The sequence below is a fragment of the Pseudorca crassidens genome, chromosome 11 (genome assembly GCF_039906515.1).
Source record: "Pseudorca crassidens isolate mPseCra1 chromosome 11, mPseCra1.hap1, whole genome shotgun sequence".
Lineage (NCBI taxonomy): Eukaryota > Metazoa > Chordata > Mammalia > Artiodactyla > Delphinidae > Pseudorca > Pseudorca crassidens.
Window position 1 is genome coordinate 48,157,087 of NC_090306.1, and position 23,581 is coordinate 48,180,667.

The following is a 23,581-nucleotide window of genomic DNA, read 5'->3' on the forward strand; positions in this document are numbered from 1 at the left end:
GGTATTTCTTTTTATGTTCTCAAAGTTTTATGTCCTTCAATAAGATCTTAGTTTTATTTATGTAGGTCTTATGTTTTTCTTGTTAAATATACTTCTAAGTGTTCTGTAATTTTTATAAGCATTTCTAGATGCTTATTGATACACTGAGAAGTTACTAATTTATGTTCATCTATCTTGTATACTGCTCACTTACCAAATCCTCTTATTACTACTAGTTTTTTTTTTTTACTTAAATCTCTTAGGTTTTCTAGGTATACAGTTATATCATTGATGCAAAATAATAGTTCTCTCCTCCTTTTCAATTTTATGCCAGCTGTGTTCTTATCCAATTGTATTTATTTGACTCCACTACCTAATAGGTTACTATAATTGCAATGGTTTTAATATTTCTCTGTTTGGATTAAGGTTTGCAGATAGTTTTTGGTAATAGCCTTTAATATATGTAAGTAGTTTCTTTCTAGTCTCTATTTTACTTTGTGGTTTTTTTTTGTTTTTTTTTTTTTTTTACGGTACACGGGCCTCTCACTGTTGTGGCTTCTCCCATTGCGGAGCACAGGCTCTGGACACACAGGTTCAGAGGCCATGGCTCACAGGCCCAGCCGCTCCGCAGCATGTGGGATATTCCCGGACCGGGGCACGAACTCGTGTCCCCTGCATCGGCAGGCGGACTCTCAACCACTGCGCCACCAGGGAAGCCCTGTGGTATTTTTTAAAATTTATTTTCTGGTCGCACCTCGGGGCTTGTGTGATCTTAGCTCCCCGATCAGGGATTGAACCCGGGCCGCGGCAGTGAAAGCGCTGAGTCATAACCACTGGACCGCCAGGGAATTCCCTACTTTGTGATTTTTTTAAAAAGTAAATGGCTGCTGAATTTTCTAAAATGTCTTTTCAGCATCTAATATTACACTATGGCTTTTTTTCTTCAATTTTGACTTATGTTTGTAGAGCTTCTGATCTTGAACAATCCTTATATTTGTGGAATAAACCTACTTGTCTATCAAGATGCATTTCTAGCTTCTCGTTGCTTTTTTTAATTTTAAAATTCAGATATAATTTACAGATGATAAAATTCATCCTCTTAAAGTGTACAAGTCAGTATTTTTTAGTATATTTATAGAATTATGCAACTGTCCCCATTATCTAATTCCAGAACACTTTCATCACCTCAGAAAGAAACTGTGTACCCATTAGTATTTATTCCCCATTTGCCCTTACCCCTAGCCCGTGGCAATGACCAATATACTTTCTACGTCTATAGATGTGCCTGTTCTGAACATTGCATATAAATGGAAGCATACAGTCTATGTCTTTTGTGTCTGGCTTCTTTCACTTAGCATGTTTTCAAAGTTTATTCATGTGTAGCATGTATCAGTACTTCATTCTTTTTTATGACTGAATCACATTCCATTTTACGGATATGCCACATTTTGTTATCCAGTTATCAGTTGATGGCCATTTGAGTTGTTTCCACCTTTTGGCTATTATGAATAATGCTGCTCTGAGCTATTGTGCACAGTTTTGTGTGGACATATGTTTTCATTTCTCCAGGGTATATACCTAGGAGTGAAATTGCTGGGTTACATAGTAACTCTATGTTTAACTTTTTGAGGAACTGCTAAACTGTTTTCCAAAGCCCCTGTACCATTTTACATCCCCACCTGCAGTGTATAACATTTGTTATTGTGTCCTTTTTTAATTATAGCCATCCTGGTGGGTATGAAGTGGTGTCTCATTGTGGCTTTGATTTGCATTTCCCTAGTGACTAATGTTGAACCTGTTTCGTGTGCATGTTGGCCATTTGTGTATCTTAGAGAAATATCTACTCAAATTTGTAGCCCAGTTTAAAATTGGATTACTTGAAGTGTAAGAGTTGTTAATATTTTTTAAACAGTTTATTCTTAATATTTACAGTTTCTGGGGGGGCACATTCCAACCTTATGTGGGTTTTGCTGAACATTATCAGATCATTGGGCGAAATAATAGTCTCTAGGCAATTAACATTGTTGTTTGTTTATTTTCGCTTGCATTAGAGAGTAACTCAGACATCTCCTCTACAAGTACCTAACCTGTCTTGGATGCACCACCAGTCATACCTCATGCAGCCTTCAGTGAGTGTTCAGAAGTGGGCAAAAGCCAAAGAGGCAATTTGATGTAAAGAAAAACAGTGGGATTTGATGAAATGAGATAAGGGTGTGAGTTCTGGCTCAGTCGCTTGTGTAACCCAGGTGTTTGACCTTAAATTCTGTGAGTTTGCTATTCTTAGACAAGGATCCCTCCAGATTGATGGGCAGTGCCTGTTCCTGCTACATAGCTGGGTCGTTGCTCACCTATCATTTCCCAGGATTTTTAAATGTCTGTCTTCAGTGGTTCTGGTAGCCATGAATCACCACTTCAGGCAGCCTCATAGGATGCTGCCAACTAACCCTGTCCTTTGTTGCTGCTTCTAGGGTTCAGTTCTGACACCAGGAATGGATCATCCTATTTCTCTCCAGCCTGCCTCCATGATGGGACCTCTTACCCAGCAACTGGGCCACCTCTCGCTCAGCAGCACGGGCACAGTAAAGCAGGATATTTTTTTATTATAAAGAATACCTATGTAGTACTCTTAGGTTTAAATACTCTTGAATAAGGATGGGAATCACTTCAGTGTCATCGAGGGCACACTCAGAAAAGGCGATAAACTAAAAAGATAATAATCCGTGAGCTAGGAATACAGCCATTCTGCTGTTTAGCTCATTCATTTTAACTGATTCCTACTCATGCAACTAAATAAATGGTGTTTCTACCTACATATTAGTTTATCTAGTTCATACACTTTCCTAGAAGTCTTTATCAAAGTAGTAACAGGAAGAACGGGTGAAGCTCATTAGTTTTCTTGTAGGTCGGATGCATTCTGATTTGTTCAGGAGGGCTTAAAGCAGAGAAGGCGTTGAGAAAAAGCAGAAGACAGGAAAGAGGAGGAAAAGGTAGTCATGTACGTAGAAGCCTCTCTAAGCCAGTGTACTTTAGAGTCACCTGAAGTGCTTTTAAAAAGCACAATTAGGACAATTAAATTAGAATCTCTGGGGACAGAACAATAGGCACTGGTAGTTTTTACAGCTCCCCAGGTGCTTTAAATGTAGCCAAGAATCACTGCTCTAAGCCTATTGATGTATCTCATTCCAGTATATGCCAACAGCTGCAGCTATGCAAGGAGCGTACATCTCCCAGTACACCCCTGTGCCTTCTTCCAGTGTTTCAGTTGAGGTAAGAGCTTTATAATCTCTTTGGATTGAAGATTGGAAAATGAACAGAGGCAGATTTTCCCCTGATCAAAATCTTCCTCTCACAGTGATGCTGATTCTGTGTTCACAAATAGCTGGTAGGGATGTGAAGAATGTAGGAAGGAAAGACTTAGTTTGTATCTTTGAATGAGGCCCTTCCTCTCATTTGGCAGACGGTAGTTAATCCCAGGATGCTGGCTTGTATCGACTAGTGGGTCCTGGGAAGAGGATGGGCTGCTCTAAACGTTGGGGAAGTGATGCTCTGAGTGTGCGTGTGTGTTTGTGTGTGTGTGTGTGTGTGTGTGTGTGTGTGTGTATGTGCACTCACACAGGTGTGTGGGAATGGGTTGGTTGGGGAGAACATGCAACTTAGCTAGGCTGCTTCAGTGGGAGGTGAGGAAAGGATGCACAAGGTGACTCTCCTGCCTTGGCTGTGGTACAGGAGAGCGGCAGCCAGCAAAATCAAGTGACGGTGGATGCTCCCTCAGACCATGGGGTCTATTCTTTCCAGTTCAACAAGTAACAGTGGTAAGAATCACATACTGAGGGGCGGGGTGGGCTGAGCAGCCTGAAATCAGACTCTCATGTTTGTCATTCCCCCTCCCTACCCTCTCTGGCTTATGCCTCCTTTAGGATTTCCCTCCCCATCTTTGTTGAGTATATAAATGAATTCTTGGAGATGCTGATGCTCCAGACTCCAGAGGGCTGACCAGGAATACAGCCCCTCTGTGGGCCCAGCTGAGGACTAACACTTGGTCATCGGTTTTCACAGGCCTGGGCCTGGAAAAAGAAGTCTCTGCACTCCTGCCCTCTGCTCTTCCTCCACTCCTGGTGGAGCCTGGAGGAACTGTCACTTTTTGTGTGTGCTACAGTCGAGGAGACCAAAAAGACTTCTTTTATTTTGTGAAGAAAGTTTTATGTTTTGTTTTAAACTGCAATATACTCTTTCCCTACCCCAAAGAGACACGGTGCCTGGAGCTTGTCCTCATCTTTATGAAAAACAGTTTTTGATGTGTTGGACTTATTTGGGAAGGCTTTTTAAACAAATTATTTTCTTAAAAGAAAAGAAAAAGGTGTGGTGCTAGAACACGGATGGAGTCCTACTGCGGGCCCTGCTTACTGAGTTTAGTTATGGACCTTTTGGTGGGGGTGTAAGAAAACATGCAGACTTTTAAAGTTTTGTTTTATAAAGCTCTTAGATCACACATCCCATCTCTTCTTCACATACATTTTATGCCTTCTTTCTCTCATCCAGAGTGTTCTTTTTCTCTTTTCCATACAGCAGAACCTGCCTACTTTGCCTCTTTAAGTTTTTAGTTTTGTGAATTTCTTTTTTGAATGAAATTTCATATGGAATTTTGGGGGGCTGGGCAAGGAACAAGGTATAACACTAAGCAGGCAGTGGAAGTGGCTTTTCCTCCCTCTGACCTGCCACATCCTAGGAGGAAAGACTAGACTTTGCCCTCCAGAAGCAGAGATGTGACCTAGGCTCACTAAGGAGACAATCCCACAGCCTTAGGAAGCCATCCTTGATCCAAATTCGGATGAAGACTAGGTTTTCCCTGGTGAGTTCCAGAGGAGTGGACCTACTGACTTCTGACTAACTCTTCTCACTGCCGAGGCCAACACCACACCCTCTGAGAAAATGTCTTCCCCTGTTACAGCTTTTCAGGAATACCTGCTTTTCTGCTTCCTAGAGGATCTTTTCTGCCCTGGGTCTCAGGTCCCCTCTCTTCCCTATCTCACATCGTTGCTGTGCTCAGGGCCTTTGCATTTGTGACCTTGCTGAATCCATTTAGGTTCCTTCCCCACCACGGACAATCAGCTGCTTTACCTCTAGACCAGCGATTCTCAGAGGTGGTTTTGTCGCCTAGAGGCCGTTTGGCAATCTCTGGAGACATTTTTGGTTGTCGCGCCTGGGGGTGGGGCTGTGTGCTACTGGCAGCTAGTGGCTGGAGACCAGGGATTCTGCTAAACACCCTGCAGGGCACAGCAGAGCCCCAACTCCCCCAGCAGAGAATTGTCTGGCTCAAAATGTCAGTAGTACCAAGGTTAGGAAACCTTGATGTAGACAGTGTCATCCCTGCCTCCTGTACCAGAGGACTTGGTAAATTCCCATCCCCACCCTGGACGCACGGTGCCTTTTGACACTCAGGCAGCTAGTTGAGAGGGACAGAACTGAGGTTCTTGAATTTTCCCCAGGTTTTGACCTTTGGCACATCTGTGTACAGCAAGAGCTGTCCTTGAAAGGCTTGTGCCATGTGCACACACACATCCAGAGGGATAGAGGTGGGGACTGTTCCGTGTGTGTGTGCCGTGAAGGGGCGAGAAAGGACAAAGCTCTTTGTAACTGTCCAGAGCAACCTGCCCTAGTGTGTTTGGGCCCCTTTTCCAGGCAATCAGGACATCAGAAATAATCTTCCTGCTTGTGGAAGGACAGCAGGGAGCTGGGATAGAAAAGGGCCATAAACCCCATCTCACTATTTACAAGGTCAGGAGTCCTTCAAAAAAAGGCTATAATTTGCTCTTCAACTCCATCACCTTCTGCAAGACCTGACTGTGCACACGGAGACAGATAGGAGGAAGCCTTTGTCCATCTTCTAGGAAATAAGATCCTGCACCTGTCTCTTCCCAGTCACTCCCTTCTGCACTGAAAGGAGAGTTCTGCTCCCCTTCACTTCAAGGTCAGGTGCCTTTCCACCAATCAGACAGAAAGCCAAATGATGGAGAATGGAGAAACAGGTGTTCAGTAGGCTGGCTGTAGGGAGAGGAAGGAGATGCTGCTGGGCGGGAAGAAGCTGTATTATCAGTTGTTGTACCTAGAGCTTGGGCCTAGCTTTCCCTCCCCTCCACCCATCCCAGAGTTGAGAGTCCTAATGCTCCCTCCCCACAGAGTGTCCTTTTGTACATCCTGGGGTTAAGGGAGTAGGGGTAGGGGACAATAGGTAGGATGTGAAGTATAAAGGATAAAATTGCCACTATTCATTTTCTCACGGGTACTTCCAACCTCAGGAAGGGTTTATCTGATGTAAAACAGCCCCAAACCGAGTAACTTTATAGAAGGTTTTGCCTGGGCAGGTATCTCTTGTTTCTGAGTCTCTACTCCTTAGTCAAGGAAAATACACCATATGTTTCTTGTCAGTGGCCTTGAAGAAAAGGAGAAAAATCTAGAATCCTGTTCATTTAATTAATAGTTTAGGGGAGCCTTGCTTTGCTAGGAGGCTTAGTGAAATGAGGGCCTTTCATGTGTACAAACTGTTGATGTCACTGCTGCCCTCCTCTGCCTCCCAGAATTCCTGGTTCTGTCTACTTTCTCTGTATTTAAATGTTTAAATGGCTGTAATTTTGCTTTGTTTTGTTTTAAAATTCTGAAGTTACCTTTTGTGTGTTCTCATGTGAATCTGCTTAATGGATTTTATTAATGGGTGTTTCTGGTTTGGGAAGGTTTGGGCATGGGAAGTGACGGAGAGCCTGAAGTTATTTTTGTAATGGTTAATGGCATCGTGGAATTTTGTTTGGGCCTTTTTGGGTTACACTCATGATACTTTTTGCCTAATTGTTAGTTCATTTCTAACAGTTCATAACATGGGTGAGTGATTGGAAAAAGGAGACAAGGAATGAGGGATACTTTTTCTCCCATGAAATAGCCCCATTGGTGGCAGTGGTGGCAGAGGAATTGTAGGGGGAGCCTTCAAGCTCACAGCCTAGGGCTGGGCTCTTTAAACACTATGCTAGTGTTTTCTGAATCCTGTATTCATGGAGCCAGGTCATAACTCTCTCTGTACTTCCTATCTCACCCCCACTCATTACAGATGCTCATAACATTCTTAAAATATTTTAGTACTTTGTATTTTTCTCTTTTCAGTCAAATAGAACATACTAGATCCCTTTCTCAGATGATACAATCCTTTACTAGCCTCAGAGCCTGCCCATCCCATCTCATGCGGTGTTATTACTGCTCCTCTCTCGCTCTGAGATGATACTCAGCCCCGAGGCTGATTAGAGTTTTTGGAGGAGGGTGTGGGTCGAGGTTAGGGAAGATGTGGGAATGATGATGGGGAGAGATGTTATTTTTAAAGTGTGTTTTTAACCAAAGGATTTGAAGAGTTGTCTAGACTAGGAAGCCTGGTGACTCTGAAGAGGTAATAAATAGCCCTTGTCAGTAATAGATGGGGGTAGTAGGGGGACATGACTTGCACTCGGTGTGAGGACTGTGCTGCTCTACTGACCATCCCTGGATTGGGCCACCTCAGCCCAGTTCGTCTTCTTTCCTAACTTACTGATCAGTGAGCTCATTCAGCCCCGTCGTGCCTGCCTGCATTGCTTATTCCCTGATGCTTCAGTGTCTACCGTTTGGGGACCTACATGTGGGTTGTTACTTTGCTCCACAAAGGTGAGGTGAGAGGCCTTGCTGGAATGGAATGTTGCAGGGATCCCCACAGAATCATCTTCTAGGGGAAAAAAAAAAAATCGTTGCTGTTCTCTTATGCACGTTCTCTTAGGGCAATAAACTTGGGTCAGTGATCAGATCTAAACTTGTCCTCAGGCTCTGCTAGACCAGCTTCATTCAGAGAAGAGGGTGGGTATTATGAAAGCTAGTCTGTAAGGGCTAGGTCTTAAACCTTGGGCCTTGTCACACTGGTCCTTCCTGAGTCCCTCTTAAACCAACTACTACATTTCTATGCTACCTGCATTTTAGGTCTTTCCCAGCATTAGCAGATCCCTCATTTACTCAGCTTTTACTCCTTCCTTTCGTAGGAGGGTCTTCCTCCAACAGCTGAGATGGGCCTGAGAGCTCTATCACCCTGCTCGTCTTTGCTGAATTCTGCTGCATCTCCCTAGGGGTGGTCCCCACATGACTGTAGTAATGAGAAAGCTAGGTGCCCTCTCACCCCAGTTACCACTGCTCCTTCTCCCTGGCATGTCCACGTCTGTTTTGAATGAATCTTCATTCTCCAGGTGTGTCCCAGAACTTTCTTGTCTTTGTTAAAGACCTACCTCACAGTTTCACAATTCAACAGGGGCACCTGGTTCACTTCTTTCCTTCCTTTACTCTGTCCTTGCCTTCATGAGGGTTAGGAAGATGGGGGCTACAAAGGTCTCGTGATCAATTGCAGAATCTCTTGGTTATTTGTTTCTGGAATGTCTTGAGATTTTGACCTCCTTTATCACCCTAGAATAGTGTGAACTCTTCAGTTAGGTCTTGCTGTGGTATGCCAGGAGGATAGGCTGAGTAATGAGTGCTTAGAATATTAATTAATGCTTGGGAGCCACCCCCAGGAACACCAACATGGGAGCAGAGCTCAGAACTTGAGAGGATAAGAGTTTGCCAGTGGCTGCCATGAGCTGAGAAGTAAACATGCACCAGAGAGGGCATCTGGGATTTTTATAGGGCTGAAAGCAGAGATGCTCCTTCTCCACCTATTCCAGTTAGTTTAGAGGGTCACCAAAACAAAACTTCCAGCCTGGGGTGTGATAAGCTTTCCTAGCCTGAGTAAAGAAAAGTTCTTGCCCCATTACTGGTGTCCACATCCCCCAACACACACATTTTTTTGGGGGGGGGCAAGTGCTCTCTAGCATGCACTTATCGCCTTGGACAGGAAATGTTTAATTTATACTCAAAACACATTTTTTCTTTATCCAGAAGTTTCCAGTTTTATACTCTTGCCACGTCTGTGCCAATGCTACCCATTCTTCTGACTCTTGGTATTCACTTGGTCCTTCCCTACAATTGGGTAGAACTTTGTCTTATTTCAACTTTTGAAATAAAACACAGAAGTCTACTTCGTGGTGTCTTATCCATGATTGGAAGCTGGGAAGGTGGTGATGAGCACATATATTTGCTATAATGGGAACATAGGTGGCAGCTTAGGAAGCCAAGGCCATGTCTCACAAGGCAGGAACTAGGGACACTTGAATCCTTTGTTGTAGCACCTCAGCCAGGAGCACCTGTTCCACCCACATAAGCACAAATTCTGCCTTGGATGCCTCTTGCACAGGAAGGGCCAAGCTTGGAGGTTCAGAGATAAACTTTGAAGTTTAGAGGCATATTTCTCCCCGGCCTGTGGTCTCCTACATCAAACCAGTCGTACTCACCCTAACACCCAGCCTTCACCTTTAGGCAAGTATGAAAACCCATGTTGAAGGAAGATAAATACAGACTCTTTTGAATCTCTATCAAATGTGGTTTTTATTCAACTGACAAGCACTTTTCTACAGCTGCACTTGTGGAACATCACATGGCAAAAACAGGAGTTTTTTTCTCTAGACTTTTTTTTCCTTTTTTTTACCTTATTAAAAATGAGATTGGTCCTAAAAATATAGAAAGAAATAAATTTAAATTCACAAAAAACTGTACATTATCAAAAAGTCACTAAAACACCACATTTGGTTATATAAAAAGTCAAGTCCCTTTTGTTGTAAAAGGAACGTGGAAATTTGTTGGTGTTGATGGTGTGGTTTCTTCCTGTTACCAGACTGATAGGGGAGGGGAAACAAAGGGGTAGGGGTGGGTTTTATTTACTTTTTTAACTTGCCTTCCCTACCAAATACTCTTATTTGTCAAAAAGAGAAAATCCACCTAGCTCAAGGGGCAGTGAAGATGAGGAAAGAAAAGTGAGAAACGGCCCCTTTGGTCATGCCCTCCCCCCGCCCCCCATCAACCCTCACTTCAAATTGAGGCTAGGACTCCACCCACCCCACCTTAAGAGTGCCTGGTCCCTAGGGAAAGAGATGGAGCTGGGAGAGGAACACAGAACAGGAACAATCAAGATTTCACTCCCCCGTCCACCTAACCTCCAACAGTAGAATTAATCTGGAACATTTTATAGCAGGGTAAGACTGCCGTGGGGAAAAGAAGAGCCCCCAACTACAACAGTTCCAAATGTCTGACTAACACAAAGTTTGTTACAGCGCAGTTATTTAGATAAAATATAAATATTTATGCATAATATAAAGTCAATTCAAATATTCTTCAATCCACCTCTTATTTAAAAGCAAAAAAAAAAAAATCTCAAATAAAATTAAAAGTTCTGAGGTTTATCTGACAGAAAAGGCGACTTTAGAAATAGGCTATGGGGGAGAAGGGGCATAAAGGAATAAGAAAGGGGCTGCCCCGGGACCTGTACTGCCCCCTCACCCCCTTCAGTGGCTATTCAGTGCTGCCAGAAGCACAAGGAATGCTCCCCTCACCTGGCACCCCTCTCCCACCAATGGAACACTTCTTGGATGCCTCAGCGCTCTGCTTGGGCCAGCCAGCAGCCACCTCCCCAGTGCAAGTACCCGTAATCTCTGATGGGAGGGGCTCTGCTGAGCAGGAAAGCAGGGGCCAGGGGCCCATGGCTATAGCTGGGAGTTAGCAGCTTTCCTCTCACAGGTTGGGGCTTAACTTGGGCACAGTCACATGTAGGGCAGTGGTGGACCCAGAACCTCTCCTCCCTACTCTCCTGTGTTCTGGGGTCTCTGCTACTGGGGAAGGGGTCCCAGGATATGAAGTAGATAAGGGAAGGAAAGCACTACTAAACCCACAGAAGCTCATGGGATTAGGAAGAGATCCAGTTCTATTCCTCTCCCTGCAAAAGCTTAAGACTCAGAGCTACTGAAAGGAGAGGGAGTTCCTGCTGAAAGATTGCACAGTTTGAAGAGGCTGGAACAGAAATGACTGGGAGAGAGGGGAGAGACACAGCCTTGTACCCAGAAAAACTGTTCCTGTGGTTTCCCAAAGACAAAGTGATGGTGTGAAACAATGGGAAAGGTGTTTCAATGGTTGGAAACAATGGGAAACAGATACTTGGGGGAAAAACTGAATGGATGCCACCAAACAAAACGGGGGCACAATCACAGCATCCTCTCACTCACTCACTCTCTCACACACACACACACACACCTCTCTCTCTCTCAGGCCAGTCGATTGCTACCTGGCCTCCATCTTGGGGGTGTGCCCAAACTCAGCAGTAGTTGTCCCTGAGGAGTTCCCAAGAAGGAGGTTTGGGTAAGAGGTGGGGAAGGAGGCTGGAAGGCCCAGGATTCAGGGTGCCTCCCTGCCGTCTCCCCAGTTTGCTAAGTTTCAGAAAAGGCTAGAAACTCAGCATTTGAGGAGTATCCAACATTATAGAGGGACTAGCTATTGGCAGGAAGATGAGGACAGAGAGAAAGACAGGGACCTCTGAACTTCTTTTTCCTTTGAAGGGAAAAAAGATTTGGGGGAAAAGGATGGAGGAACCCGTACACAACAGTTTTACATTATTGGATGAGAGAAAATCTGAAAAGGGGGCGGGGGGGAGGGATTGAGAGAGAGAAAGTGAAAAGCAGGGGAGGGACTGAACATGGAAGCAGCATGTTCAGGGCCCGGTGTCCGGCTCGACACACTTGGGAGTTAAGTCCACTTTACTGGCCGTCACTGCGGGTCCACACACAGTACAGAGTGTTTCTTGGTTTCACACATTCACTAGAACTATTGCTATTGTTAAATAGCCCCAGAATGCTGGGGCACGAACAGGGAAGGTGAGAAAGCTGGGAGGAGGAAGTAGGGGCTTCTTTCATCCTCCTCCTCTTTTTTAATTAGGAAATAAAACAGAAAGGAAAAATTATTTTTTCTTTTTTTTTTTTTTTGGCTTTCAGTCCAGAAGGACCTCATCTCTGCCCCTCTTATGTGAGGAACAAGAGGAGGAAAGGAAGAAAAGGGTGTAGGGATAAGAAGATGTAGGGCGCTGCCAAAGGTAGGGTCAAAAATCAGGGTTCTACCTCTGACTCAAGTCTGGACCCAGGGCAGCATCAGCAGGTGAGAATGGCAGGGTCTGTCTGTTTGGAGGGCAGAGAGCAATGCCACAAGGTGACTCCCCACCTCCCTTGCCTCACAGATTGGCCTGTTTTCCCTGATAAAACTCCTCCCAGCGGCTCTCGAAGAAGCGACGCATGATGTGCCCAGCCTTGCCCACTTCAGAGTCATCCTCATTGAATGTCTGGCAGTTGTCAAAGACCAGAAGTGCATCAGCCGCAAACTCCTCTGAGCTGGTGTACCTGGGCAGGGGTGGAGACAGACCTGTGAGCTGGGTACAAGTTACGGCTGTAACAGAAGAGCCGGGACAGTTACTGAAGTCTACTTACCCTCCCCGGAGCAGCCGCTCCCGCATGGTGGAAAAATCCATAGGGTTTTTGATGATGCGCCGGTACCCACTCACCAATCGTGGGTTCACAGGCTCCAGGAAAGGCCAGGCTGCATCATGGGACTCCATCTCCATCAAGATAATCCTATTAAGAAAGACAGTGATGACTGCACTCTCAGGAAGCAAACACACTGACCCCTCCCAGCCCTTTACCGTGGCAAAGATAGAGCCAGTTGTCCCCAGAATTCACTCAACTCACTCGCAAAACGTGAGATCACTGTGGTGGTTCCGCATGGAGAGCCGCCGCCGCTTTGAGGGGGACTGTCCTCCTTCTGAGCACCGAGGCACTGCCGGGCTTTCTCGGCCCCTCGACAGCAGCCGGCGCCGGCAGCTATCACCCTCTGGGAAGTTCAGCACATAACTACTTTTCCGCTTCTGGCCTCGTTTTGGGAAACCTGGCCTCTGAGTCAATTCTCCCTCTACCTGCTGAAGATAAGAAAAAGGTAAGATCAGCAACAGCTGGAGATGTACTCTGCTTGCCCTTCACTTTATTACAATCCCAACTTGTCTAAGTGTGACTGAGGCTTTACAATACTTTCATGCATGAGCCAGCATGTGAATTTATTCACATAACCCAATACGGCAGGTGAAAGGGAAAGTATAATCATTCCCATTTTATAAGGAAAGTAAAAACAAGTAAGGTTATAGAATTTAAGTGACTTGTCCAAAGAAGGATCAGAACTCAGGTCTCCTAGCACTTAGTCTGGAGCCCTTTCCCAGGAGAGACTGAGGCATGGTTAAGAATGATATTTGTAGGACTGGTGGTAAATGGGATGAGAAAGAAAATCTCTGACTTTTGCTTGGGAGTGGAATGAGAGGGAGCAGAAGCCTTACCTGGGCCAAACAGACAGCACAGAACCAGTCTCCTTCTGGGACAGCCTCCATCTTGGGCCGAAGGCAGTAAATATGGCAGCCACGGTCACACCCATCACAAAGTAGAAGAAACTCATCGTTGTCACCCTTCCGGCAGACTAGACAGGTCTGGACCAAGGTTGTGAGGAGGCAGAGTGAGCCCTCAAGCCTCTGCCTGCCACTTACCCCACCCACGCCAGCTGGCCATCTTGTCAGCTCCCCCAGGCTCTCCAGGCCTCTTACCACTTTGTTGACAGACTTCTCCCAGGCAATGGACCTCTCCAGCTGGCCCAGGCACAAGCAGACCTGGGCCGCGCTCCAGCACCGCTCTAGCGTTTGGCGCCAGGCTCTAATGCGAGGGGTGATCTCATATGATCTGGAGGGAGAAAGTGGTGATCTGGGGATGAGGAGCAGGGTCCATTAAATTTATCCCTTCTCCGCAACACCAAGAAGGGGGGAGCCACTCACATCTCTGTAGTGGCACACTGTGGGGCACTACTGGGCGTGCCGATCAGGGCCTTCTCCAGCACAACCTCATGAGCTGGCCATAGGGGCTCCCGCAGGTACCGCCGCTCCACATTCTGCTCCAGGGCAGCAAGTCGCATCACTGCCAGGTCCAGGGGGTTGGTAGTTTTACGCTGGGGTGCCAGTCCTTCCTTGCCTCGACCCCGCCAGGTGATATCCTCCTGGGAGTCAGGTAGATGCTCACAGTAGGCCAAGTCTTCACGAGTAGAGTCTGGGCTGGGACGTGTCCAGCCCTGCAGGTGGGAGAGAGGAATAAAACTCATTATAAAGAAAGAACATTAAGCATAGAAAATGATGTGAACCATTTAGGGTCATGGGAGGTCACTTGTTAAGTGGGAACCCCAAGTTTTCCCTAACAGGGTACAGGAGATTAACACCCTCTCGTCAACAACCCCCTACCCAGTGCCAGCCCAAGTGTACCCGAATCTGCAGATCAGACAGGATAACCCGCTGTTCCAGCTCCTCTACCCACTGAAGCACGGCCAAGTCTGTCTCATATGTCTTCTCTTTGGGGGACCAGCTCATGATCCCTTCTTGAAAGGCAAGTAGCTGACTAGGCTCAAAGATAGGGTCTGAGAAGACAGAAGGCAGAGGGAAAAGCCCATCAGGCTATTTCGTTGTCCACAGCAGCAGCTCAACGTTTACCTGGGCTCTGCAGCTCAGGCTGGTTACGCATCTACCTTACCAGTTGAGGGCCGTAGGCAGACTTCCTGTAAGAAGTCCCTGTGCTTGTTTAGGTGTTTGTGAAGTGCCTTCTCTCGGATGCCTCGGGGGTGCAGGGCCTTGAGCATGGCATCCAATGTCTCAGGATCTCGGATCCACCACCAGCCCGAGCGCATCTCTGTGAAGACAGTTTATGTGTGTGGGGTGGGGAGTGGGAACCAGCTGTGAATCACATGGTCCACATCTGATGCCACTCCTAACTATATCTCACCCCATTCCACCCCAAAGTCACTCACCAGGGGGGACGGGCTGGGCTGTCAGCTGGGTTAGGTAACGCTGCTCCATCTGTTTGAAGAACTTACTGGGAGGTCTCCCTCTCCGTTTTGGCTGTCCCATCCCTGCGGGGCTCTGTGGTGTTTCTCTAGGGTCTCCTCCTCGCCTTTTAGGAGCCACGCCCAGCAAGGAGGTGGAAGAGAGCTGCACTGGAGAATAGGGGTTGGCAGCACTGGGTCTACTCACCTGTGAATGATGAAACATAAGGTGATGAGGGTGTTTTCATGTTGACAGGACCCCAGTAGCCCCATCCCTTCCCCCCAACTTAAGCAACAGCCCACAGCCAGGCAACAGGGCCTGTGGCAAGATGAAGATAAGTGCATACCACTAATTCTGGCTACTTACTGGCTTGGAGGAGGCAGGTAGCTGAGGGGAAGGAGTGGGCTGGTCCTCAGAAACTGCAGGGGGTGGTGTAGGGGCAGCACTGCAGGGCATCTGGGCTGAGAAGTTAAACCAGGGAGCTTGAGAATCGGGGCTGGCTTCTCTCTCGTCAGGTTCTGGCTCCTCCGGGGGCCGTGATGGCATTGGGTCCAGTTTTCCGGGGCTGCTATCAGGTGTGAGGACTGAGCTACTGAGCAGGGAGCCATGGCTCTGAGTCTGGCTCAGCCAAGACAGGAAGGCTGACTGGCTGAGGTCGTGCTGGCTCTGACCCAGAGACAAAGGGGAGCCCTCTGGCTCTAGGAACCCATTATGGGAGTGAGGATGGGACTGAAGCTGGGGCTGGGGCTGGGCATGAGCCTGAAGCTGAGGATGGGGCTGAGTCTCGGGCTGAAGCTGGACCTGCAGCTGTTCTGAACCTTGACTCTTGACAGGAGATTTCAAGTGCCTAGGTTGCACAGACCCAGGCTTAGTTTTCCGAGGTCGGCCTCGGGCCCGGGCAGGAGAACTGGCAGAGGTGCTGGAGCCAGCTAACTCCCTCTTCAGAGAGAAGGAGGCTGGGCTGGGTGTTGAATGGGTTGCCACTTTTAAGGAGTCAGTTTCCTGCTTTATCACATCCTCAGGAACTGTAAAGAAAAATGAAGAGCATAACACATACACAGATATAAGGGGAAAGAAAGAGGGTGTACAAACACAGGACATATACTTTCTTTTTCTCTTGGACTTCATACCCCCCTTTTGGAGACTGCACTGGGAAAAGCTTATATGCCAATGAGCACAGTATCTGGAAAAGAAACACTATGCTCCCAAGTAATCATCATCAGCATAATCATAAGCTAACATTTATTGAGAACCAGCTATAAGTTAAGCATTATTCTAAGAGCATTAACTCATTTTAATCCTCTCAATAGCCCTATGACATATACATTCTATTATTAACTCCATTTTACAAATGAAAAAACTAAAGCATACAGCTGGTAAGTGGCAGAGCAGGTAGGTAGGCAGTCCTACTCCAGAGCCTGTGCTCTTAACCACACTGTGCTATACTGATTCTCATACAATGAAAGAAGCCCAAGACAACTAGGTAGAGGAAAAGGAATCGTTTAACTTTTGTTAGATAGGACTCAATTCAGGGTCCTACAACACACCTACCTAAGCTCCCCTCCGTTCCTTCCACAAAGATACCAGTCAAATAGGGCAACACCCAGTAGTTGCGTCTGTAGCGGTCCTGACCCAAGGAGACTGCCCGAAGCATCTGGGATGAGTGAAGCAGCTTTTTGCGAAAGAAGAGCTGACGCTGGGTAGGCAGTGGAAAAGGAAGATGAATGAAAAACACACTTCCAGGGACTGGAAGTCCAGCTTCAGTCCCAGTGGTGACTTCATCCAGTATATGGGAGAAGGGCAATGGCTCTCAGCTTCCCTATAAAATTGATACCATCTGGGCCCTACTCATAAGGAATCAATTCTCACCCAGCCCCTATCTCCAGCTCCTGGGAGGTTAGAAGCACAATACCTTGCTGAGTTTTTCTATCTGGCGCTCTAGCTCTGGGATGCTAGATGCTATGACATCAACCTGGAGAAGAAACAAGTAGACACCAACAGAAAGGGAATCATCAGATTCAAGAAAAAGAAATAATCTGTTTTCCAACTCCCACTTTCCTTGGTCTGGGCTAGTACCTCTCCATCTCTTCGACCCCTACGGCCATGGACAGCAGCTGTAGTCTCCTCCTCTTCTTCCTCTTCCATGCCACTGGTCTCCTCCATGATCCGAGAACTGCGCCTCCGCCCCAGGCCTTCCTCCGGCCCCTGCAGCTCTACCTCAGGTCGCCCAGTTCGCTTGGCCAAAGCAGTTTTCAATCTTGACGTAGACAGATTAAGGGAAACCGTGGTGAGGAACATGATACCACCACAAAAGGAACACCGTGAATCTAAGCAATCCCAGGCCCTGGGGTAAGGTCCCAACCCCAGAGGAGGGGCTGAGGACACTGAGTTCCAAGCAAAAGTCCTGGCTACGCTTCACTCTTTCCCCCTTCTCTCCTCTGTCCTGTCCATACCTCCGGAGCCGGCCTTCAACAATCCACTTGTTTTTCCTGTAGCTGGACATACTCTCCAGAGTCTTGTCAATCTCACTGCAGGGGAACAGGGAATGGGATTTTGAGGGAGAAGTGGCAGCACATACACAAAGGAAGGGAGGCTCAAGGGTAAAGGGAGTTTCATCCTAGAGCCTAGATTGGATGAACGGCAGAGGAAGGCTTGGATTCTCCCAGGGAAGAAAATTAGATTCAGTCCTAAGTCACACCAGCATGTCCAGAGCATGGCAGTGGACACACATCGCCGAGGATTTCTAAATGGCTAACCCCCTCCCCCATCCCATTCTGACCAAGGCACACAATAACCATCCCCACTCCTGCCCCTCACTTGATGATGAGGGTGGAGCCATTGAGCTCATGCACAAGGAAGGCCAGGACAGCAGCCTTCTGCTGGGGCGGCTGGGCTTGAAAAGGCTGGGTGCGCAGGCTGTCGCAGAGGGCTGGCTCCACTCCATACGCCATGAGGAAGCAGCGCAGGATCTCAGACACATTGTCTCTTGTTAGTGGGATCTCGGACACCTTCTCCCCCAAGATCTTTAAGGACTGTTTGGAGGAGAGCATGATAGGAGTTAAGAGAGATAGAGGAACAACTCAAGTTGGGTGAATCTGGAGCAGGAAAATACAATAGAACTACGGGGTTAAGATAGGAAAAGAAGAAAAGAATGAAAGTTGATAGGACAGATGAGAGAAGGAAAAGGACAGGTGCAAAAGAAAAGGAGCAAATTAAAGGAAAATGAACAAAGTAAGCAGAGGGAGGTCAGAAAGAAAAAGAAATAGAAGAGAAAAAAATATATGGAAAACAGAAACAGGAAGAAACTACAGATCTTCCTCCACTTGTCCCTGGAGAGAATGACAAGAGTCAGGACCTAAAACCTTAAAGCAGTGAGTAGAAGTAACCTAGGAGAAGATGCAATAAATTACCAGAAGGGCTAGCATGTAGTATATAGATCTTCCTCAACTTATGATGAGGTAATGTCCCAATAAACCTATCGTAAATTGAAAATATTGTAAGTTGAAAATGCATTTAGGGCTTCCCTGGTGGCGCAGTGGTTGAGAGTCTGCCTGCCGATGCAGGGGACACGGGTTCGTGCCCTGGTCCGGGAAGATCCCACATGCCGCGGAGCGGCTGGGCCCGTGAGCCATGGCCGCTGAGCCTGCGCGTCCGGAGCCTGTGCTCCACAATAGGAGAGGCCACAACAGTGAGAGGCCCACGTACCAAAAAAAAAAAAAAAAAAAAAAAAATGCATTTAATACACCTAATCTACAGAACATGATAGCTTAGCCAACCCTACCTTAAACATGCGCAGAACATTTAAATTAGCCTAGAGTTGGGCAAAATCATCTAACGCAAAGCCATTTTATAATAAAATGTTGACTATCTCGTGTAATCTAATGAATACTGTACTGAAAGTGAGAAATAGAATGGCTGCATGGGTATAAAATGGTTGTAAGTGTATCAGTGAACACATGGCTGACTGGGAGGTGTGCCTTGCTGCCGCTGCCCAGCATCATGAGAGAGTATCGTACTGTGTTTCTCTAGCCCAGGAAAAGATCAAAATCAAAATGTGAAGTACAGTTTCCACTGAATGCGTAACACTTCTGAACCACTGTAAAGTCGAAAAATCATAAGTCAAACCACTGTAAATTGGGGACCATTTGCATATCTCCCTTCACTTGTCCTGATCACTTTGGGAAGGGGCTTTCATGTGTTTAACTTAAACAGAAAGCAAAACTGAGAAAAGCACGGATTCCAGGCCCTCTGAACCTGCCCAGGAAAGGACCTCACCTGACAGTAGGAAGGCAAGCCAGGATCATAGAGCGCAGCTTTCAGGAGCCGCACCAGCAGATCTTGCACCTCGCCCAAGCTGTCGCCTTGACACAGGAGTCCCTCCTGCAGGACCCCCAGGCTAGGTACATCTTTGGCAGGGTCAAAGCCCAGCACCTTGCCGAAGCTGTGCAGGAACTCCACAATGGTCAAGCAGTCTGAGAAGGCCCCACTAGGCAGGATCAGACCAGGGATGCGTGAGAAGTCAGGCAGGGGCTGTAGAGAGAAAAAGAGGTAGGGTGTTCTGTCAAACATATGGGAAGGCAACAGTCTGGATATCTAGGAGGCTCTTCCTTTCACAGAAGTGTCTTCATGGATGGCCCCTCCAGGACCTGTTACTCTCCCCTCACTACCTGGTGGTCAGTCAGACACATGTCCTCTGTGGGCTTCTTCATCTCCTCCAAGATCATCTGCTGCCTCTGTCGCTCCTCAAAGCGCCTCTGTGTGGCCAGCGCTTTATCTGCTTTACAGGCTGGCTTGGCTTTGGCCACCTCCTCCTTTTCCTTCATTTTTACCTTCTCCTTCTTCTCCCTCTTGACTTTTTCCTTCAGTTTTTCCTGCTTTGTTTTTACTTTCTCCTTCTCAGCCTAGCCACCCAAGGGAGAGAGGAATCAAGAGTGCCATAAACATTCAAGTCACCACCCTTTCCAGGTCCCCGTCCTCCCCACCTTACACCCAAAAACATGACTATAAAACGACACCAACTCACACGTCTTGCAAAATCAGTTTGGTGACTTCAAAGTTATGCTTGTGGTACATGCACCTACCTTCGATTTCTTCTTGGCTTCCTTCTGCTTTAAGCTCTTGGTCTCTTGTTTCCTCTTGCTCTTGGCCTGTAAACCATAAGGGAAGTCATTTCTCCTCAAACTCTGAAAGCATCACTGCTTTGACTAGCATTCAAAAACAGACAAGGGTACTGGGGAAGAGAGGTGAGACATGGGATGAAAGGTTGGCAATGGATCAATTCTCTCACCCTGGAGATGCTCACATTATTCCTGAATAAGCCCAATTCTCTAAATGGCGAGTGGCAGACGTGGGAGAAGGAAGAGAAAACAGAGCAGCTGTAGGAAAAGTTAACCTACTGTGTGATCTCTCTGATGTCCCTCACCTGCCCTTGGTTAGTAGTCTGACACTCTCCCCGTTGTACCTTCTGCTTCATCTTCTTCTTGATTTTACTCATCTTTCCTTTATCTTCCTCATTCAGTGTTTCTGTGAGGGCAGAAAGGAAAATGAAGAGGCAGGCAGGCCAATCTCCAGCACCCAGAGCAGCACACGCCTGTCACAAAGCTGGCCTCCGAAGCAGCTCCCTGAAGAATCCAGAAGTTTGTGGGGTTGTTTTTAAGTATACATAAGATGTTGTTGGAGGAAAAATGTAGGAGAGGCACCTGCCACAGAGGCGGCACAAAGAACTCCAATGGTATCTCCTGCCCAGAAGCACCAGCCCCTGGAACACTAGACTGCTTTAGAAGGGGTCCTAGAGGCCAAAACAGCAAAGTAGCCTTATAGCCTGTCTCTCCTCCAGGCTATCTGACAGATTGATTTTAGAACAAAGAAAGGAAACAGAAAAACTGCCAGGGAAAGCAGGTGGTCTTGAGTGGGAAGCACCAATTAAGCAAGAATGTGCCAGAAAGAAAGGGCCCAGATAATGGACACTTTAGCAGAATCATATCAAACTGACATAGCTATTGCTTACGCTCAGATCTTATGTCTTGCTCTACTAAAAGGTCTGAATTTCTTCCCTTTTGGAAGACAATATTGAAGTGTGATTCTGCAAACAATAGTGTTTCAGAATTGGTGTTTTTGATATGACAGTACCTATCCTATTCTGGCATATAAACACTACCACCACCACATCTGTACAGCAACCCTCTAAGTTAGACAGGTATTACCTGCAGATGAACCACTATAGGCTTTTATTAAAATATAAGTGACTTGCTCCAGGTCATACAGTCAGAATCTGCCAGAGCTGGAACTCTGAATAGGAGACCGATGACTCCAAATTATTTCAAATTTATACTATATCAGGGCAAGTGCAATATTTACTGAAAAATTAGACATTTCCAATCTGTCCATCCCACTAAAACAGTGCCAATTATCTTTTGGATTCAGATGTGAATTCTGAACCTCCATGATGGTGGCAATGAGTAAGGTAAGAGTATATGTACGAGACAGCCAAAACCAGTAAGAAGCTGAAAGATGGAAAGAAAGGACATGAAAGCCCTCTCCTCTCATAACTATTTTTGGGAACCACCCAGGCTCCACTAGTAAGAGAGTAACTCAGGAAAGAAACTTATTGTAAAAGAAGTACCACAAAAGTGCTGGGACCCTGATGCTGCTTTCCAGAGAGGGGAAGGTGATTCAGATTCATTTCTTCCAGATGTCAGTCACACTCCTGGGAAACCCAGGCATTAGCAATTCATCAACATTTCAGATACCTCAGAGAGTGAGCAGAATCCCCAATCGTACCTTGGGCCTCCAGTTTCTTTAGGAGGCGGTTGTCTGCCTTATTCAACAGCTCAGTGATTTTGACCTTGGGTGGCCGACCTCGGCCCCGTTTCACCTTGGGGACATCCTTGGTCTTGGCCTTCTCAGTGTTTCGAGGTCGGCCCCGTTTCCCAGTAATTGCCTGAATCCTGGATGGGATCTCCTCTGCTGAGAGCTGTACCCACTGCAAGCCCTGAGGTAATAAGGAAGACTCTGTTACAATGGGAGGGAGTCTGTGCAAGCCACCAGGCCCTCTGAACCATTCAATGCCCAAGAATCTCCAAACCCCATGAGAGGAAGCTGCAGCTTGTCCATCAACCCTTTCTCAGACACAAAAGCATATTTAACCCTTGGGTGTGCACCTCTGGTGTGTCTCTCTCTTCAAAGAAATCACCAACAGGCATACGGGGACTGAAGCTGAAGTGCTCACGGCGGACGTTGTGTACCACATTGCGGCTCAGGTACTATGAGGAGGAGGTAGAGTGGCATCAGTGAAGTTACAGCCCTACCACACCTTTGGCCAGCAATAGCACAAGCAGAACAAGCCCCAGAGCAGACAATGCCAGCTTGTTGCCACTGGGCCCCAAAAACGGAGTCTGTGCTTTCCTAAAAAAGTCCACGAAAGCTACATTACCTTGATCACTTCCGGGAACTGTTTCATCCTCTTCCCACAGGGGCCATAATACCAGGTCTCCCCCTGCCATCGGTGGCTGCCCTTCTTGATGCGCACCTCTCTCCGCCACCTGCCAGAGAAGCACACGGGCCCTGCCGCCAGGTCACACCCCTACCCACTCTCAAGCCACCCAGAAGCCAAGCCCAGTGAGCAGATGGCCCGCCCCGCACCTGTCTCACTAGAACTGCATGTAGATGCAGAGGTTCCTGAGATACAAGCTTGGCCAGAAGGCAGGCCTGGGCCACAAGCCCCTCAGCACCACAGGGGAAAGCAACACACCAAACTGCACAAGCCCAGAAAGACCTCCACCCCTCCCTTCACAAAGTCAGTGAGATGAGCAGCCAGAAACCCCCTCCCTAATGCCATTCAGGGCAAATTACTGGGTTTCCACTAAAGAGGATAAAAGACCTAAGAGAATAAAGGCAGAAGAGACAGAGGGTGGGGAGGCAAGCAGAAGAGTAAACTCACTGCTGACTCCATGAAATGACTCTGGAGAGGCCAGGGTTTAGTGAGGAACTCTGTGTTCTGAGCAACAGATTATTCTAAGACTAAGCCTTATCTTTCTCTCAAAACTTAAAGCAGAACTCAGACTTGGTGATCACAAGTAGCCTACAGGGGCGGAGGTGGGGAAGGTCAGGAAGGCAGTTATTCCTATAAAGCCCTTGGTGTGCTGGCTTGTTCATTCTGGTCTCATACTGTTCCTGCCCTTAAAGTGCATTAAAAAAAAAAAAAAAAAATCCCAATTCATGGGGACTAAGACACTCCCCATTCACTGCTATTCCTTCTCTAAGCATACAGGACAAGGTAACTCATTTGGACATCTGAACCCTAGACCCACCAGCTGAATTTGGAAAAGATAACAGCAGTAGCCCCTTGAGGAAAAAACTGAGTGGTCACAAAATGAGGAAAGAATGGGTGAGGGGAGGAAGACCGTGAGAGAGGAAGAAAGGTAGCCTAAGAATCTCATGCCCAGGAACATTATCACTGCAGGTAACTATCCTTTAACCCATTCTTGTCTAGCCCATTTCTCCCCATCTCAGATGAGAGGAGCTCCCTTCCCTTTTTCCTAGAGTCATTCATTAAATGTGTCAAAGGTCGATGCATGTAGCAAACTAGAGCATTTACCCATGTTGGAGGGGAAGACGGACTTCTTCTGGGGTAGCAATACGTCTCCTCAGGACATCACCTTGGGGAAGAAAACGGGGGATACCCAAGTTAAGAGTTCAAGCAAAATACTGAGACGACAGGCCAGTGAGGAAGGGCTAAATGCCACATGAGACAGAAACTTTTCCTGGAACCAGCTAAGGGTGGAACAGAATCTAGACACTCAC

At 46.9% G+C, this 23,581-nt stretch overlaps 2 protein-coding genes across 10 annotated transcripts in view; one reads left to right on the forward strand and one right to left on the reverse strand.

The window, feature by feature from the left end:
- RBMS2 (RNA binding motif single stranded interacting protein 2) overlaps nucleotides 1–9,046 on the forward strand; it is a 61,648-nt gene extending 52,602 nt beyond the window's left edge. For 3 of the 4 annotated variants that reach the window (XM_067697012.1, XM_067697010.1, XM_067697013.1), the window contains 5 exons: nucleotides 2,031–2,108; nucleotides 2,448–2,558; nucleotides 3,166–3,246; nucleotides 3,706–3,791; nucleotides 3,897–9,046. In XM_067697012.1, the coding sequence (XP_067553113.1) occupies nucleotides 2,031–2,108; nucleotides 2,448–2,558; nucleotides 3,166–3,246; nucleotides 3,706–3,786 (351 nt within the window). In that variant the 3' untranslated portion in view covers nucleotides 3,787–3,791; nucleotides 3,897–9,046. The remainder of the gene's footprint in view (nucleotides 1–2,030; nucleotides 2,109–2,447; nucleotides 2,559–3,165; nucleotides 3,247–3,705; nucleotides 3,792–3,896) is intronic. The other variant, XM_067697011.1, reaches the window with a different exon arrangement.
- Nucleotides 9,047–9,427: 381 nt separating this feature from the next.
- The window catches only part of BAZ2A (bromodomain adjacent to zinc finger domain 2A), a 34,279-nt gene continuing 20,125 nt past the window's right edge, over nucleotides 9,428–23,581 (reverse strand). For 5 of the 6 annotated variants that reach the window (XM_067697003.1, XM_067697009.1, XM_067697005.1 and 2 more), the window contains 23 exons: nucleotides 23,376–23,436; nucleotides 22,212–22,320; nucleotides 21,940–22,041; nucleotides 21,560–21,770; nucleotides 20,202–20,302; nucleotides 19,861–19,926; nucleotides 19,447–19,680; nucleotides 19,055–19,309; nucleotides 17,597–17,811; nucleotides 17,233–17,307; nucleotides 16,856–17,036; nucleotides 16,692–16,751; nucleotides 16,331–16,475; nucleotides 15,146–15,804; nucleotides 14,764–14,986; nucleotides 14,490–14,645; nucleotides 14,225–14,376; nucleotides 13,748–14,037; nucleotides 13,523–13,655; nucleotides 13,262–13,408; nucleotides 12,627–12,853; nucleotides 12,369–12,512; nucleotides 9,428–12,281 (listed from right to left, as the gene is read on the reverse strand). In XM_067697003.1, the coding sequence (XP_067553104.1) occupies nucleotides 12,116–12,281; nucleotides 12,369–12,512; nucleotides 12,627–12,853; nucleotides 13,262–13,408; nucleotides 13,523–13,655; nucleotides 13,748–14,037; nucleotides 14,225–14,376; nucleotides 14,490–14,645; nucleotides 14,764–14,986; nucleotides 15,146–15,804; nucleotides 16,331–16,475; nucleotides 16,692–16,751; nucleotides 16,856–17,036; nucleotides 17,233–17,307; nucleotides 17,597–17,811; nucleotides 19,055–19,309; nucleotides 19,447–19,680; nucleotides 19,861–19,926; nucleotides 20,202–20,302; nucleotides 21,560–21,770; nucleotides 21,940–22,041; nucleotides 22,212–22,320; nucleotides 23,376–23,436 (4,112 nt within the window). In that variant the 3' untranslated portion in view covers nucleotides 9,428–12,115. The remainder of the gene's footprint in view (nucleotides 12,282–12,368; nucleotides 12,513–12,626; nucleotides 12,854–13,261; nucleotides 13,409–13,522; nucleotides 13,656–13,747; nucleotides 14,038–14,224; nucleotides 14,377–14,489; nucleotides 14,646–14,763; nucleotides 14,987–15,145; nucleotides 15,805–16,330; nucleotides 16,476–16,691; nucleotides 16,752–16,855; nucleotides 17,037–17,232; nucleotides 17,308–17,596; nucleotides 17,812–19,054; nucleotides 19,310–19,446; nucleotides 19,681–19,860; nucleotides 19,927–20,201; nucleotides 20,303–21,559; nucleotides 21,771–21,939; nucleotides 22,042–22,211; nucleotides 22,321–23,375; nucleotides 23,437–23,581) is intronic. The other variant, XM_067697007.1, reaches the window with a different exon arrangement.